Below are 13,747 nucleotides of genomic sequence, written 5' to 3'. Positions count from 1 at the left end.
GTGGGAAAAACTTGCCTCAGAGACACAAAGTAATTTGCCCAAAGTCACACAATAAGGGGCAGAGTGGAATTCAGTGATCCCTACATTTTCTCTCCTACTCTACTTCCCTAATCTTGAACCAAAACATGTCTTTTGATAACGGTGACATCTTCTAAAATCGAATATTAAAAATAGAACAACACAACTTGCCAAGATAAACAGTTCTTACTCGGTTGACTCAAGACACACACCAGCAGGCTGGAGTTTGCTGGAAGACTGACATCCTGATGTGGGCACCATGCCAAAGGCACACGACCTTTTGCTTTGCTACTCTTGGGAACACCTGTCAAACCAAGTGGGTGGAAAGATCACGCAAAGAAAGAGGGGTTTGAGTGAGACATGTCACACTGCGCAGTTTCTGATGGGCAGTTACGGCTGTCGGTCCACACCCTGCTGCTGCTGCTGCTAAGTCGCTTCAGTCGTGTCTGACTCTGTGCAACCCCATAGACGGCAGCCCACCAGGCTCCCCTGTCCCTGGGATCCTCCAGGCAAGAACACTGGAGTGGGTTGCCATTTCCTTCTCCAATGCATGAAAGCGAAAAGTCAAAGTGAAGTTGCTCAGTCGTGTCCGACTCTTCGTGACCCCATGGACTTCAGCCTACCAGGCTCCTCCGTCCATAGGATTTTCCAGGCCAGAGTACTGGAGTGGGGTGCCATCCACCTTAGCATGGGCACTCAATTCCCCACCAGAAAGGTTAAACTGAGCAAGATGACATGAATAGAAGCACAGCTGCTGGTCAGCTTCAGGCTGTGAGCCAGCGTAACACCAGCAGTTTCATTATACGCATATACACAAGTAAAGTGTCTTTCTATTGGGTAGCTACTGCTGTGTGACAAATAACCCCCACACTCAGTGACTTGAGGTAACCATCTGTTATTTCTCATGAGCCTACCAATGGGCTATGCAGTTCTGCTGAGATTATCCCGGCATGCTTGATCCCACTGGGTTCACTCACGTGTTTATGACCAGCTGGTGGGTAGGCTGGGGGCTGGCTGAGATTACGTGGCTTTGCCTCACGTGTCTTCCATCCTCCAGGGGGCTAGTCTTGACTTGTTCTTAAGGCGAGGGTGAAACCCATGTGCAAGGCCTTCTGAAGCTTAAGTTTGAAATGGATACGATGTCATTTCCTTTACTTACTTTTTTTTTAGCGAATACAAGTCACAAGGCCAGCCAAGATTCAAAGCCTGGAGAAACAGACTGCACTTGATGGGAAGAGCTTCAAGGTCATATTGGAAAAGATGTGAAAACAGGGAGGGGTGAAGAAGTAGGGCCATTTTTTTTTTTGCAATCAGTCTACCACAGATATACACAATACATCTGAAACACTGCAAAGTAGTGAGAGCTCGTGTGCAGTAAGCAATGGGTTAAAAACCCCTGGTGGTACCAGTACTAGGGAAATGTTTCTTTGAATTCTCACCCAGTGAGAAGAGGAGTGGGAGGAACACTGGGTGGGAATGTCGCCTGGGCACTGAAGTGGCCCAGCCAGGATGTTGGCAAGTGGCTGTTTTCAGGGATGTGGTTTTGGGACCCTGAATGAAGGCAGGATCCTCCTAGAGAACTGGAAAATAGGCCAAAGCAGAATCCTTTGGGCAAGATCAAGGTGGGGTGTTCAAGCACTGATTTAATCAAGTGCAAGATCAAGCAACCAGGTCCAGAGGGCCAGTGGTCAGAGCTGCAGAGCGGGGTCTGGAGGCTTTTATTCAAGTATGATAAAGGCAGCTAGTGGTTACGAGCATGGTCCTGGATTCCGGGAACAGTGCTAGATGTTCTGTCTATATTATAACAGTAATATTCACTGTTTTTTGAAGTAGAGTTCCTTGAGTAGTTACTGCAGCAAGGGTCTCTTCAAGGTAAACTTGCTCAGTCTTTGAAAATATCTTTTGGCTTCCACCTCAAATGATAGTTTAGCTGGATGGATATACAATTTTAGATTGACAATTTTTTTTTCCTTTTCTGATTTCTATTGTTTTGAGAAGTCTCATCGGTCTAGTCAGAGAAGGCAATGGCACCCCACTCCAGTACTCTTGCCTGGAAAATCCCATGGACGGAGGAGCCTGGTGGGCTGAAGTCCATGGGGTCGCTAAGAATCGGACACGAATGAGCGACTTCACTTTCAGTTTTCACTTTGATGCATTGGAGAAGGAAATGGCAACCCACTCCAGTGTTCTTGCCTGGAGAATCTCAGGGACAGGGGAGACTGGTGGGCTGCTGTCTCTGGGGTCACACAGAGTCAGACACGACTGAAGTGACTTAGCATAGCATAGCATAGCATCGGTCTAGTTGAGGTTTCTTTGTAAGTATTAAGAATTCATTTAAAAAGTAATTAAATAATTCCTTTTTACCTCTGGAGTTCACTCTGATCTCTGCAGGTGTAACACATTTATTCTGCTCAAGACTCATGTTCCCTGAACCTTAGGAGTCACGCCTGTCGGTCAATCTCAGTCAGTAAAGTGGATCTCTCTCCTATTCTCTCCTTTTTGGAGTTGGAATTAGGCAACTGTTGAACATTACCTTCTCTTTCCTATCTTCTATCTCTTTATCTCTCCACAATGCATTGCGAGTAATTTCTTCAAACCAATCTTCCAATTCATTATTTCCCATGGCAATCCCAGAGGAGCCCACCAGGCTCCTCAGTCCATGAAATTCTCCAGGCAAGAATAATGGAGTGGGTTGCCATTTCCTTCTCCAGGGCTCCTGTAGGGGAAATTAGAATGGTATGTCTCAAGTCCAAGGGAGCCCTGGTATGTTCATTATCAGAGTGATCCTCTCCTTTGTAAAGTGCTTCTGACTGCCAGATTGTTGAATTGTGAGCCATTCAGGAGCCATTGCTCTTCTGACCTTAACATACCTAATACGTACCCCAAAGATCTTTCCTTTGGGAAAGATTTCTCGCTAGCTTTGTCTCATCTGTTTAACTTTCCCACCAAAGTTTTAATTTCAATGACTATTTTTTTCATTTCTAAAAGTTCCACTGGTTTCATTTAAAAATCTCCCTGTACTTTTTTTTCCCCCAACATTTTACTCTTTCCACTTATCCTTCAATGTTTTATGTCCTTAATTATTGTAATCATGCTTAGTTTTTTGAGGGGGGCACTCCTTTAGGCCATTCTATTAAATTAAGGATCTAATCTTGATGTTTGCTTCTTTGCGCTTTTCCCATATGGTGTTTTTCGTGTTTTTTTTTTTTTTTTTTCCATGTGTTTTTATAAACTTTATGGAATAAGACCTCATCTTTAAAGCTGCTCTTACATGCGAATCTGTGTAGTTTGGACTGAGGACCTGTATGGTAATGCCTGTGGCTGGGAACCTGGCTGAAAGTCCGCAGCAGTTATTCCCATTCTGCTAGTGCTTATAACCTGGGGTCCACAGCGCTGCCTACAGTTTAGCAAGTCTGAGTCCACTACACTGAGGTGCTCTGGACTCCAATGTCAGGCTCCCATTCTGACAGCAGTGGTCATGTTTCCACTGGGTAATTTTACTTAAAGTGCCTAGATCTGGGTTCAAAGTAAGATTTCCCCGTGGTTGCTTCCTCTTACCCGCTCTCAAGCTTTATAACTGTTTATTCCATTTCTGAAACAGATGGTACAGTGATTGCTGGTCAGGAACAGTCAGGGCAGAGATCACTGATAAGGCTGCTGGTAGTAATGTCTTTATGACTAACGCTGCCATATCCCTGCATGAACAGCCCTGCCAAACTGGGAGCCTCAGACCCCGGCATGGGCCCAGTTCTGGCAGCCGCTCGCCTCTTTGAACGACCCAGTGAGCATGAACGCATGTCTATGGGCCTGAGTTCAAGTTCCTGGTGGGGTAACTGGAGGCATATCAGAAACCTGGTCATTGCTCTTTCTCTTCTCTGCCAATGACTTTCTCCACATGGGTTGGCACAGGGCAGGGGCCTCCCAGTGACCTCTGTGATGCTGTGGAATCCTCAAAACCAATCCCATCTGAGTTCCCTTCCATCTTTTAAAATAAGTGCCATGGGAACCTCATCTTGTATAGTTTTTGGTCATTAAAGAAAAAGGGGACATCGCTAATGTACTCATGGGATTTGGTTTTTCTTTCTTTTCTTAAGAGAACTTCTTTTTCAGAATATTTCCTCCTGATTTTCATCTGGGGAGGGGAAAAAGTTCACGGAAACGACAGCACACGTTGGGTAGCTGTTGCCAGGAAAGCCCAGTGACGCTTAGGAGGGCAGACCTTCTGCTTTGATGACATGAGCAGGGGTCCGATAGGGCCACGGGAGCCGGGCCAGGCCACGCCTGTCCATCTCCTCATCCAGAAAGGGCTGGAGAATTGCTGACTTGCAGGGCTCTAAGAGATGATGCCAGGAAACACCTTTCCCAGCAGGAGCTCGGTAAATACTAGATCCTCCCCCTCTTTGTATCTCCATCCCCCGCTCCCGCCCCGTCTTTTATTTTGGCCACACCTTGCAGCTTGTGGGATCTTAGTTCCTCGACCAGGGATCAAATCCAGGCCTCCAGCGGTGAAAGCATGGAGTCCTAACTACTGGACTGCCAGGGAACTACCCCGCTGCTTTGTATCTCTGATGTCTAATAAATACAGACAGGGAGGATGTGGCTGGCTGACACGGAAATCTCTCAGACAGAGGGAGGAGGTACTCAGTTCTGCACAAACCCTCAAGGGAAGGCCGGGCTGCCAGCGCCTGTTGGAAGCCCGCTCTGAGCTGGGCTCGTGAGGTGCGTGCTCCACAAGTCACCGCCAGATGGTGCTGTGGCAGCCACAGATGCTCCAGGTGTCCCGGGAAACTCGGCCAGGACCTTCCAGGAAAGCCACCTGCTAGCGTTGGGCTGACCACACCCCAGAGCACCCGCCACGCCCCAGGGTCCCTGAGACGAGCCCCAGGAAGGCTCCAGACCCGACCCTGCCTTTTACTGGCTGTGCAGCCTGGACAAGCTGGGTAAGCACTCAGTGGCACCATTCAAGAGACAGGTCCAGGGTCCCCGGGCAGTGCAGTGGGCCTTGCCATGGGCCACGGGGCCTAGGCGCACCCGGGTTGGCTGGGACCATCAAAGAGACACTTCATGGGAAGAACCTGGCAGGAACGGTGACTCAGTCAGCTGGCTTCACTGAGTGCGGTTCAGCAAGCCCTCACAGGACTTCCCTTGGGTCCAGCAGCTGAGACTCTGAGCTCCCAATGCAGGGGGCTTACGTTCGATCCCTGATCAGGGAACTAGATCTCATGTGCTGCAACTAAGACCCAGCATAGCCAAATAGATAAATAAATACATATTAAAAAACAAACAAACAAAAAAACCCCACAGCCCTCTTATGGGGTATCTAAGGCTGGGCCAAGGTTGGAGAAGACTCTTGAGAGTCCCTTGGACTGCAAGGAGATCCAACCAGGCCATCCTAAAGGAAATCAGTCCTGAATGTTCATTGGAAGGACTGACGCTGACACTGAAGCTCCAACACTTTGGCCACCTGATGCGAAGAACTGACTCACTGGAAAAGACCCTGATGCTGGGAAAGATTGAGGGCAGGAGGAGAAGGGGACGACAGAGGATGAGATGGTTAGATGGCATCACTGACTCGATGGACATGAGTTTGGGCAAGCTTTGAGAGTTGGTGATGGACAGGGAGGCCTGGCGTGCTGGGGTCCATGGGGTTGCAAAGAGTCAGACACGACTGAGCAACTAAACTGACTAAGCTGTGAGCCATGTTCAACAACAGTCCCCTGAAGCCTCTCCCCCCAGCAACTGCTAAATTACTAAATGTAAAATTACGCCAATGAGAGCCCAACTTGGGACTTGCCGCCCAATTAACATTCTTTCAAGTACCCAGGTGCTCAAAGCTGAAGAAATTATCTCCCTGCCTGAGTTTCTGCAGACAGCTCTGCTACCACCCTCCAGACAATTAGGCAGCACCCTGGAGAGGTCATTCCCAGCCATGGTGTGGTCTTCGTGGTACTGGGTCTGTAAACCTTTCCAGCGAGCAGAAGGCAGAGCTGTTTGAGGCTCTGATGGCTAATTAAACCTGAACCTGAGCACTTAGCTCCTCACAGGAGAGCGTGAAACTCTCAGAGTGAGACAGGTTGAAAAGGAAGGTCTTACTACCAGCAGAGCTGGTATCTCCAAGTCCCCTTATGGAAGTGAGAAATAGGATCAATGCTTTCTGCTTTTGCTCTGATGGCTAGGAAGTGAGTAGTTGAAGCCACAGCTCAGTTATAGCAGCTGGGTGATAACAGGAGAAAGTACAACCATAGCAGTAACAGGGACAAAGATAGCAGTTACTGAACGCCTGCGACTTGCCAGCCATTTTTGCTAAGTGCTTTACATATATTGGGGCTTCCCTGGTGGCTCAGAGGTTAAAGCGTCTGCCTGGAATGCAGAAGACCTGGGTTCGATCCCTGGGTCGGGAAGATCCCCTGGAGAAGGAAATGGCAACCCACTCCAGTACTCTTGCCTGGAGAATCAATGGAGGGAGGAGCCTGGTAGGCTACAGTCCATGGGGTTGAAAAGAGTTGGACACAACTGAGGGACGGGACTGAACTGAACTGAACTGAGGTGCTTCCTTCCCCTGCTGGGACCCCCAAACCCCCAGAGGGCTGCTCCTTCACTGCAGAGGTCTGGATTCTTCAGTTATTATCAACCAGACTCATGCAAGGGACTCATTTATACAACATTCTCAGTGAGGGGGAGGCCCAGGAGGGAGGGAAACTGAGAAAGGTCCCTTGGTGGGGGCATGCTCGTGAGGCTGGGGGGGCACCAGGGCTCACCATGGCCAGGAAAATAATTCCTGGAGGCTACCCCTCCCTCGCCCTGCAGAGAGAAGCTTTGGTAGATAATCTGTTTCCCAGGAGCTCGGACAGAGAGCATGGACATCTGCTCCATTTGCAGGAAATTGACAATTACTGGTGGACCAAAGTGAATCAGTGTTCAGTTCCTAATGCTGTCTCTTGTGAATGTGCTTAATAGGGGCTCTGATCAGCTCCGGGTTCAAAATAGGTAAAATCTTGTTTCTGAAAAGCCTGAGAGCAGACCTGGGGGCACGCTGGCCACCCAGGCTCTGAAGCCCTCGGGGCTCTGTTGTGGTGCCAGAGCCTCCCTGGAAATACGTGAACACGAGCAGCCTTGACAGACTCTTTGAGCAGGGCCTAATGTTCCACAGCCCACAAGCCATCGACTTCCAGGTTAAACTGATCCCTTCCTAAGTTCCTAACCAACCTGGGCAGAGTAGTAAGCTTCCCATCACTGGGAGCAAGTAAGCAGATGCTAGTAGAGACTTCTGATGGATGATGTCAAGGGGATCCTATATGTGAGGGGTCTGAACCAGATGACTCCAAATTGTCTGTTGGAACCCTGAGTATAGGAGTCCATAATTTCTGATGTTTGTGGGATAAAATGAGCACCGAAGAATTGATGCTTTTGAACTGTGGTGTTGGAGAAGACTCTTGAGAGTCCCTTGGACTGCAAGGAGATCAAACCAGTCAGTCCTCAAGGAAATCAACCCTGAATATTCATTGGAAGGACTGATGCTGAAGCTGAAGCTCCAACACTTTGGCCACCTGATGTGAAGAGCTGACTCATTTGGAAAGACCCTGATGCTGGGAAAGATTGAAGGTGGGAGGAGAAGGGGGCGATAAAGGAGATGGTTGGATGGCATCACGGACTCCATGGACATGGGTTTGAGCAAGCTCTGGGAGTTGGTGAAGGACGGGGAGGCCTGGCGTGCTGCGGTCCACGGGGTCACAAAGAGTCGGACACAACTGAGCGGCTGAACAGTAACAGCAAGTGCTGTGTGGTCTCACCCACTGCCCTGAGAGGCTGAGCCGTCAGACTGGGTCCCGGGCCGTCCCCTTGCACACTAGTGTGCCTCTCCCCCGTGCCAAGTCATCCATTTCATTCTTGTCCCCGCCTCCAGCCTCTTCACTGGCAAAAGAGAAGGATCTCTACCCGCATCTTAGGTTTGTTTGCACATTAAGGGAAAACTCACGGGACTTCCCTGGCAGCCCAGTGGTTAAGACTTTGCCTTCCAACGCAGGAGCTGTGGGTTCTATATCTGGTCAGGGAGCTAAGATTCCACAATCCTCCTGGCCAAAAATCCAGAACACAACACAGAAGCGATATTGTAACAAATTCAGTAAAGACTTTAAAAATGGTCCACATTAAAAAAAAAAAAAAAGTTAAAAAAATAAAGGAGAGAAAACGCGCAAAGCTCTTAGTGGGGGTCCCTGGTACAGACCGAGTGGAAGTCGCTCAGCCGTTTCTGACTCTGTGACCCCGTGGACTGTCGCCCGCCAGGTTCCTCTGTCCAGGGGAGTCTCCAGGCCAGAATCCTGGAGTGGGTAGCCTTTCCCTTCTCCAGGGGATCTTCCCGACCCAGGGATCAAACCCTGGTCTCTGCACTGCAGGCGGATTCTTAACTGTCTGAGTCACCAGGGAAGCCTTAGGTACAGAGCTCGTGGTTAAGCCCCGAGCAAGCCCAGGAGGCCCCCGTGTCCCCTTTAACTCCTCAGCCTGAAGCTCAGAGGCAAAGTGGTTTCACCTAAGGGCACCTGGACAGTGATGAGCAGGGCCTGGCTTTGCGCTCAGGTCACGGTCTCGTGTACCTTGAAGTCTCCAGGAGAAGCAGTTGGATGGAGCCAACTTACAGATGCAGGATGGAAGGGGGAGCCAGGGCTGACGCCATGGACCGGCTCGGGTGCCCAGAGTGTGGCAGGCCCTGCGGGCTCTTATTGGCTGAGTGAAAATATGAACAGGCGAGCCAGCATATCCCAGCACATCTTGCCAACAGCGTGGACAGGGCCGCTGGCCAGAGACAATGTGCAGGGTCACTAATGAATTCCCTTCACATCTTTTGAGAATGAAGAGAAGCATCAGTGCATAAACAGCTGAAGCAGAACTGATTTCTCGGTTCATGTGGCCACTTCCTGGCTCCGCTTCCATGAGTCAGTCTGAATTGAGCTCTCTTTCCACTTTTTTGAGGCCTTTGAAAGTGAATGCATAGGAAAAACCCACTGGATCTGGGGCCTAGGGTCTCTCGTGCTTGGATGGTGGCCTTTCTTGGCATCAGGCCCCGCACTCCACCCCCGGCCACCTGCTGGGGCCAGAAATACCCTTTGGTCAGAGGATCAGTCACTTCCAAAGCAAATTCCTCCTGTCGGCGGGCAGATGGACCTGGGAATCCTGGTTATGTTCCTCTCCTGCCCGAAGTTTGGCAGACGCACGTTCTGTCCCGGATCTGAGCCGGCGGATCATGCACACGCCGAGCACGTGCTGGCTGACCACGCCTGCCGAGAGGTACAGAAGCGGAGTGGCCTGGGTCACCAGGAGCCGTGGGTGACCCCTGGCCGAGGTCTCGGGGCCGGTGGGGTCCACGTGCTCATGCAGCTCCAGCCTTTCACCACCAAAGGCCTTGGCACCGTTCTCTGCAGGTGGCACTCATGGAGAACATGAAACACAGGTTTCACGTTCCTCATCAACCGACAGGTAATCAGCCACTGACAGCTACCGGGTACCTCGTACGTGCCAGGGCCTCTGCCAGGAGCTGGTGACACAAGGTGAGCAACACACACAGGGCCTGACCCAGAGTCCTGAGTGCAGAGCAAGGGGAGAGGGAGGGAGCAGGACGTGGCCGCAGGAGAGGGATCCGGACCGAGGGCCAGGGCCAGGCGTTGGGGGGCAGCCTCAGCTCTGCCACCTCCCAGCTCCAACTCTGGGGAAACCCTTCAACTCTCTGAGTCTCAAAGTCCTTGTCCACTCTCTATAGAATATGGTGAGTCAGATGCCGGCCCATGAGGAGGCTGCGAGGATCCGAGTTAACAAAACTGACACCATCAAGCGTTGGCACAGACATCTGTCCCATCTGTGGTGACAGACACCAGAGCCAAGAGCAGGGACTTCCCTGGTGGCCCAGTGGTGAAGAATCCGCCTGCAATGTGGGAGACCTGGGTTCGATCCCTGCGTTGGGAAGATACCCTGGAGAAGGGAAAGGCTACGCACTGTAGTATTCTGGCCTGGAGAATTCCATGGACTGTACAGTTCAGGGGGGTTGCAAAGAGTCAGACATGACTGAGCGACTTTCACCCACTCACTCACTCACTCCGCCGTCAGGGCTTCCCAGGTGGCTCAGTGGTAAAGAACCTGCCGGCCAATTCAGGAGTCGCAGGAGACTCGGGTTCAATCCCTGAATCAGGAAGACCTCCTGGAGAAGGAAACGGCAGCCCACTCTAGTATTCTTGCCTGGGAAATCCCATGGACAGAGGAGCCTGGTGGGCTACAGCCCACGGCCTCGCAAGGAATCGAACACAACTCAGCGACTGAGCACACTCGCTCTACATCTCCAGGGCATAGGTCATGTCTGATTGTCTGGGCCCTGGGCTGGAGCCAGTCACCATCACCACAGCTCAGAGTTTTGTCTGCCTGGAGCCTGCTCCCTGCCGGACTGGACCCAGCTCTACACTGGCCTCATCTCTGGTCCCCTGGTGGGTAACCTTCTGGGGACCATCCCTGCTTCTGTCTGTGTCGGGGGTCCCGTGGCTGGAGCTCCTGGGTACCATCAACCTCTGTCACTCTCATCCCAGCATCCTCAGGACCTGCCACACTCTGGCTTCCCATCAAGGGGTTCTTCTATCCTGCAAGCTATGAGGCAGGGTAAGGGAAGAGAGGAAAGTCCCTATTTTGTAGATAAAGAAACTAATGTTTCAACTGAGAATTAGAGGCTAGAATCCAAGTAAAGTCTTCCAGCTGGAGCCCCTGGTGGGAGTACTCACTGGCCTTTCCCGGATGTTAGAAACGTCGATTTGCCTTGCTCTAGCTGACGAAACATGAGTGAAAGTCACGTGTTAGTTCCAGGTGAAACTGAAGAGCTAGTGTGTAATTCACCACAATCTCGACCTCCTACTGAGGGAGCTTCCACTGGGCTGGATGGCTGAGTGACTACAGAGACCAGAGCCCCGCCTACCCACAGTGGATCGGAAGCACAGTGAAGCCCTCTGCTGGGCTACACCTCTAAGGATGCGAGGGTGTTTGTCACTGCAGCGTAACCTCACCTGTCCTGACTGATACAGCGTGACTGTTTATGTTAGACACATCACTTACAGGGCGTGCACGCTCTGTTGGCTTCATCCCAGATACACGAGGCACAGAGGCTGCTCACACGCAATTCCTGCCCTCAAGGGGTTCGTGGTCCAGACACCTATTTGAAAGTAGGCTGCCCACCCTGAGCTGGAGGGAGGAGCAGGACCAGACGAGGGGTACCTTGGGGATGGCTGCATATCCCCTAAGCAGTAACCCCCTGCTGTCTGCAACATCACTCAGGACGGAAATGAAGCTGTGAGGTGGTTAATGCCATAGGCAGCTTTTCCTGGGGGAGGGGAAAAAGGATGGGCTGTGGCTGGGTGGGACCAGAGGGCCAGGGGAGGCTGGGTGGGAGCAGAGGGCCAGGGGAGGCTGGGTGGGACCAGAGGGCTGGGGAGGCTGGGTGGGACCAGAGGGCCGGGGAGGCTGGCTGAAGGGTGCTGTGCTCTGGGCGATTCATTTATCGCTACATCGCATTACTCGGTCTCCAGGGAGTCCAGAAGACAATTAGTACATTCAATTGTATTAGAGTAATTCCTTTCTCACATTTCCCCCAACTCAGATAATGACAGCTTTCCTGCAATTAGGAGAGGGTCTTCTCTGTGTAAAGATTAATTGGGTGTTAAATGAGCAGGGCTGCCTGAAACCAGACAGCTGAGCTGGAATGAATTAGATGTGAAACAGCAGCTCCGGGCAAAGGGTGAATAATTCATTCATGACCACAGTCAGCTGCAGACTTGAAGGTGCCCCACCAGTAACCCAGGCCAGCGCTTGGGAGGGGTTGTCAAGAAAGACAGGGTGGTGGGGGAAGGCGAGTGCAGGAGCAGAGAGGAACAGAACCTGGGGGCCCCCACTCTGATGGGAGGCCGATTTTTCCCAACTGGGGCCTTGGTTAAGGTCACCTGTGTGTGTGGTGTGTTCTAATCCTATGAGCCCCCCCGTTGCCTTTTTTTTTTTTTTTTTTGGCCTCACTGTGCAGCCTGTGGGCTCTTTGTTTCTGACCGGGGCTCGAACCTGAGTCCTCGGCAGTGAAAGCGTACAGTCCTAACCACGGGACCTTCAGGGAATTTCAAGCCAGCTCCCTCTTATACAGCTTAAGACAGATCGTAGCATAAAATAAGTGCTCAATAAGAATCCTCAGGCTCTCACATACCAGCATCTGTGTGCACTATTGCATGTAACACTTACAGCCTTGACGACAATACTATTATTACTCAGGGTGTTGCCCCAGTCCCCTGGAGCTCAGAAAGGTGAGGCTTGCCTCGTAGTGGGTGTAGGATTCAAAGGGGATGCCCAGACTCCAGAGCCTGCATATCTGCAGCAGCTGAGCTGGGTCTCTCGGTGGGGAAGAGTCTGTGGCCCCGTCTGAGGCCTGCATCTGTGCAGTCCTTCCGGCTCTGTCCGCCTCTCATCTGATGGGTGGGGACTGGGTGAAAGTGAAGGGCGCTCAGTCATGTCCGACCCTGCGACCCCACGGACTGTGTAGTCCATGGAATTTTCCAGGCAAGAACACTGGAGTGGGCAGCCTTTTCCCTTCTCCAGGGGATCTTCCCGACCCAGGGATGGAACCTGGGAGTGGGTGGTAAGCGGTGAAGTCCTGCAGACCAGAGGCTCCGTGGATGGCTGGAGAGAGAATGTGGGCAGTAAGGGGGAAAGAGGACACAGGAAGAAGAGGGCTCCGCTCAACACGCAGGCGCCTGAGCCTATTTTTGTGAATGTCTGTCCACGTTTTCATTCAAGTTACTCCGTGGCCCCGCTGGCCTTGGGCCCAGGCCCCCAGGGAGGCTGCGCAGCAGCAACTGGCTCTCGGGTTCAGGACCCTCTGCACCGCTCTGCAGGTGGGTGTGTGTTGTTTCTGACTTCCTATTTCTATGAACCCTCAGGAGTTCCCTTCTTGCTCTCTGGAAAGGCAGAGAGAAACGGGGCAAATACAGGACTCTGAGGCCTGGTATCAGGGGCTCACCGTCTACCTGGAGGCGCCGAGGGGGCCGGCAGGGTGGATGGGGTCAAAGGGCATGGCTTGCCCCCCCACCACCCCGCCAATGTGTCCCACCTCTCACCACGGGAGTGCAGCCCACGTCTGGAATAAGCCTCTGCCACCACGGGCAGACCCCTTCTCGGAGAGCTCTTAACCAAGGGCGAGGCAAAGGGCGACTGGGGTGCTCTCTCGCCTCCCCTCCCGTCCGGACACGCTGGGACGGGATGTTGCCAGAGGGAAAACCCCCAGGCTGACGGAGACGATTCTCCATTCTCGTTCAGAGCATTCTGGCTTCAAGTTTTTCCTTTAGGAGGTGATCAGGTGGGGACAAAACCAGCTGTGCTTTTGAGCACAGGGCTTCTATTCAGATTCGATCAAACTCTTGTTATTTGGGAAGCTTCCCATCCTAGTTCCTTCTATTTTTAAAATCCTCCCTGGACAGAGAACAATGGGGGCGGCAGAGGTCCTTGGGGCTGGCTGAGTTGCTGCTCTATGTGTTAATGTGTGTGAGCACATGGGAATACGTGCATGGGCGTGTGTGGGTGTGAACCGCGGGCTGTCCGGGGCTGACCCCCCGCCCTGCCCCCAGTGCCTCCCTCTGCAGGACCTGCTCAGCTCTTCATTCGCCCCACAGTTCAGAGGCCGAGTGCCTAAGCATCAGTTCCAACTCCTCAGCCTGTGCGGGGCTCC

The 13,747-nt window shown here is 52.0% G+C and overlaps 1 protein-coding gene and 1 non-coding gene across 11 annotated transcripts in view; one reads left to right on the top strand and one right to left on the bottom strand.

Moving 5' to 3' along the window:
* TMCO4 (transmembrane and coiled-coil domains 4) overlaps positions 1-13,747 on the bottom strand; it is a 105,083-nt gene that overhangs the window by 27,583 nt on the left and 63,753 nt on the right. Inside the window, exon 13 of one of the 10 annotated variants that reach the window (XM_024983181.2) lies at positions 2,124-9,290. The exons of the other annotated variants lie outside the window; for them this stretch is intronic. Within the exon in view, the coding sequence (XP_024838949.1) occupies positions 9,136-9,290 (155 nt within the window). The 3' untranslated portion in view covers positions 2,124-9,135. Of the gene's footprint in view, positions 1-2,123; positions 9,291-13,747 lie in introns of those variants that run through there. 10 annotated transcript variants of the gene reach the window in all.
* Positions 6,348-6,419, top strand: TRNAS-GGA (transfer RNA serine (anticodon GGA)). Its single transcript has one exon. It is a non-coding gene; the product is annotated as a tRNA-Ser (tRNA).

This window comes from Bos taurus, chromosome 2 (assembly GCF_002263795.3).
Source record: "Bos taurus isolate L1 Dominette 01449 registration number 42190680 breed Hereford chromosome 2, ARS-UCD2.0, whole genome shotgun sequence".
Taxonomy (NCBI): domain Eukaryota; kingdom Metazoa; phylum Chordata; class Mammalia; order Artiodactyla; family Bovidae; genus Bos; species Bos taurus.
This window is presented reverse-complemented; position numbering and strand designations above follow the sequence as displayed.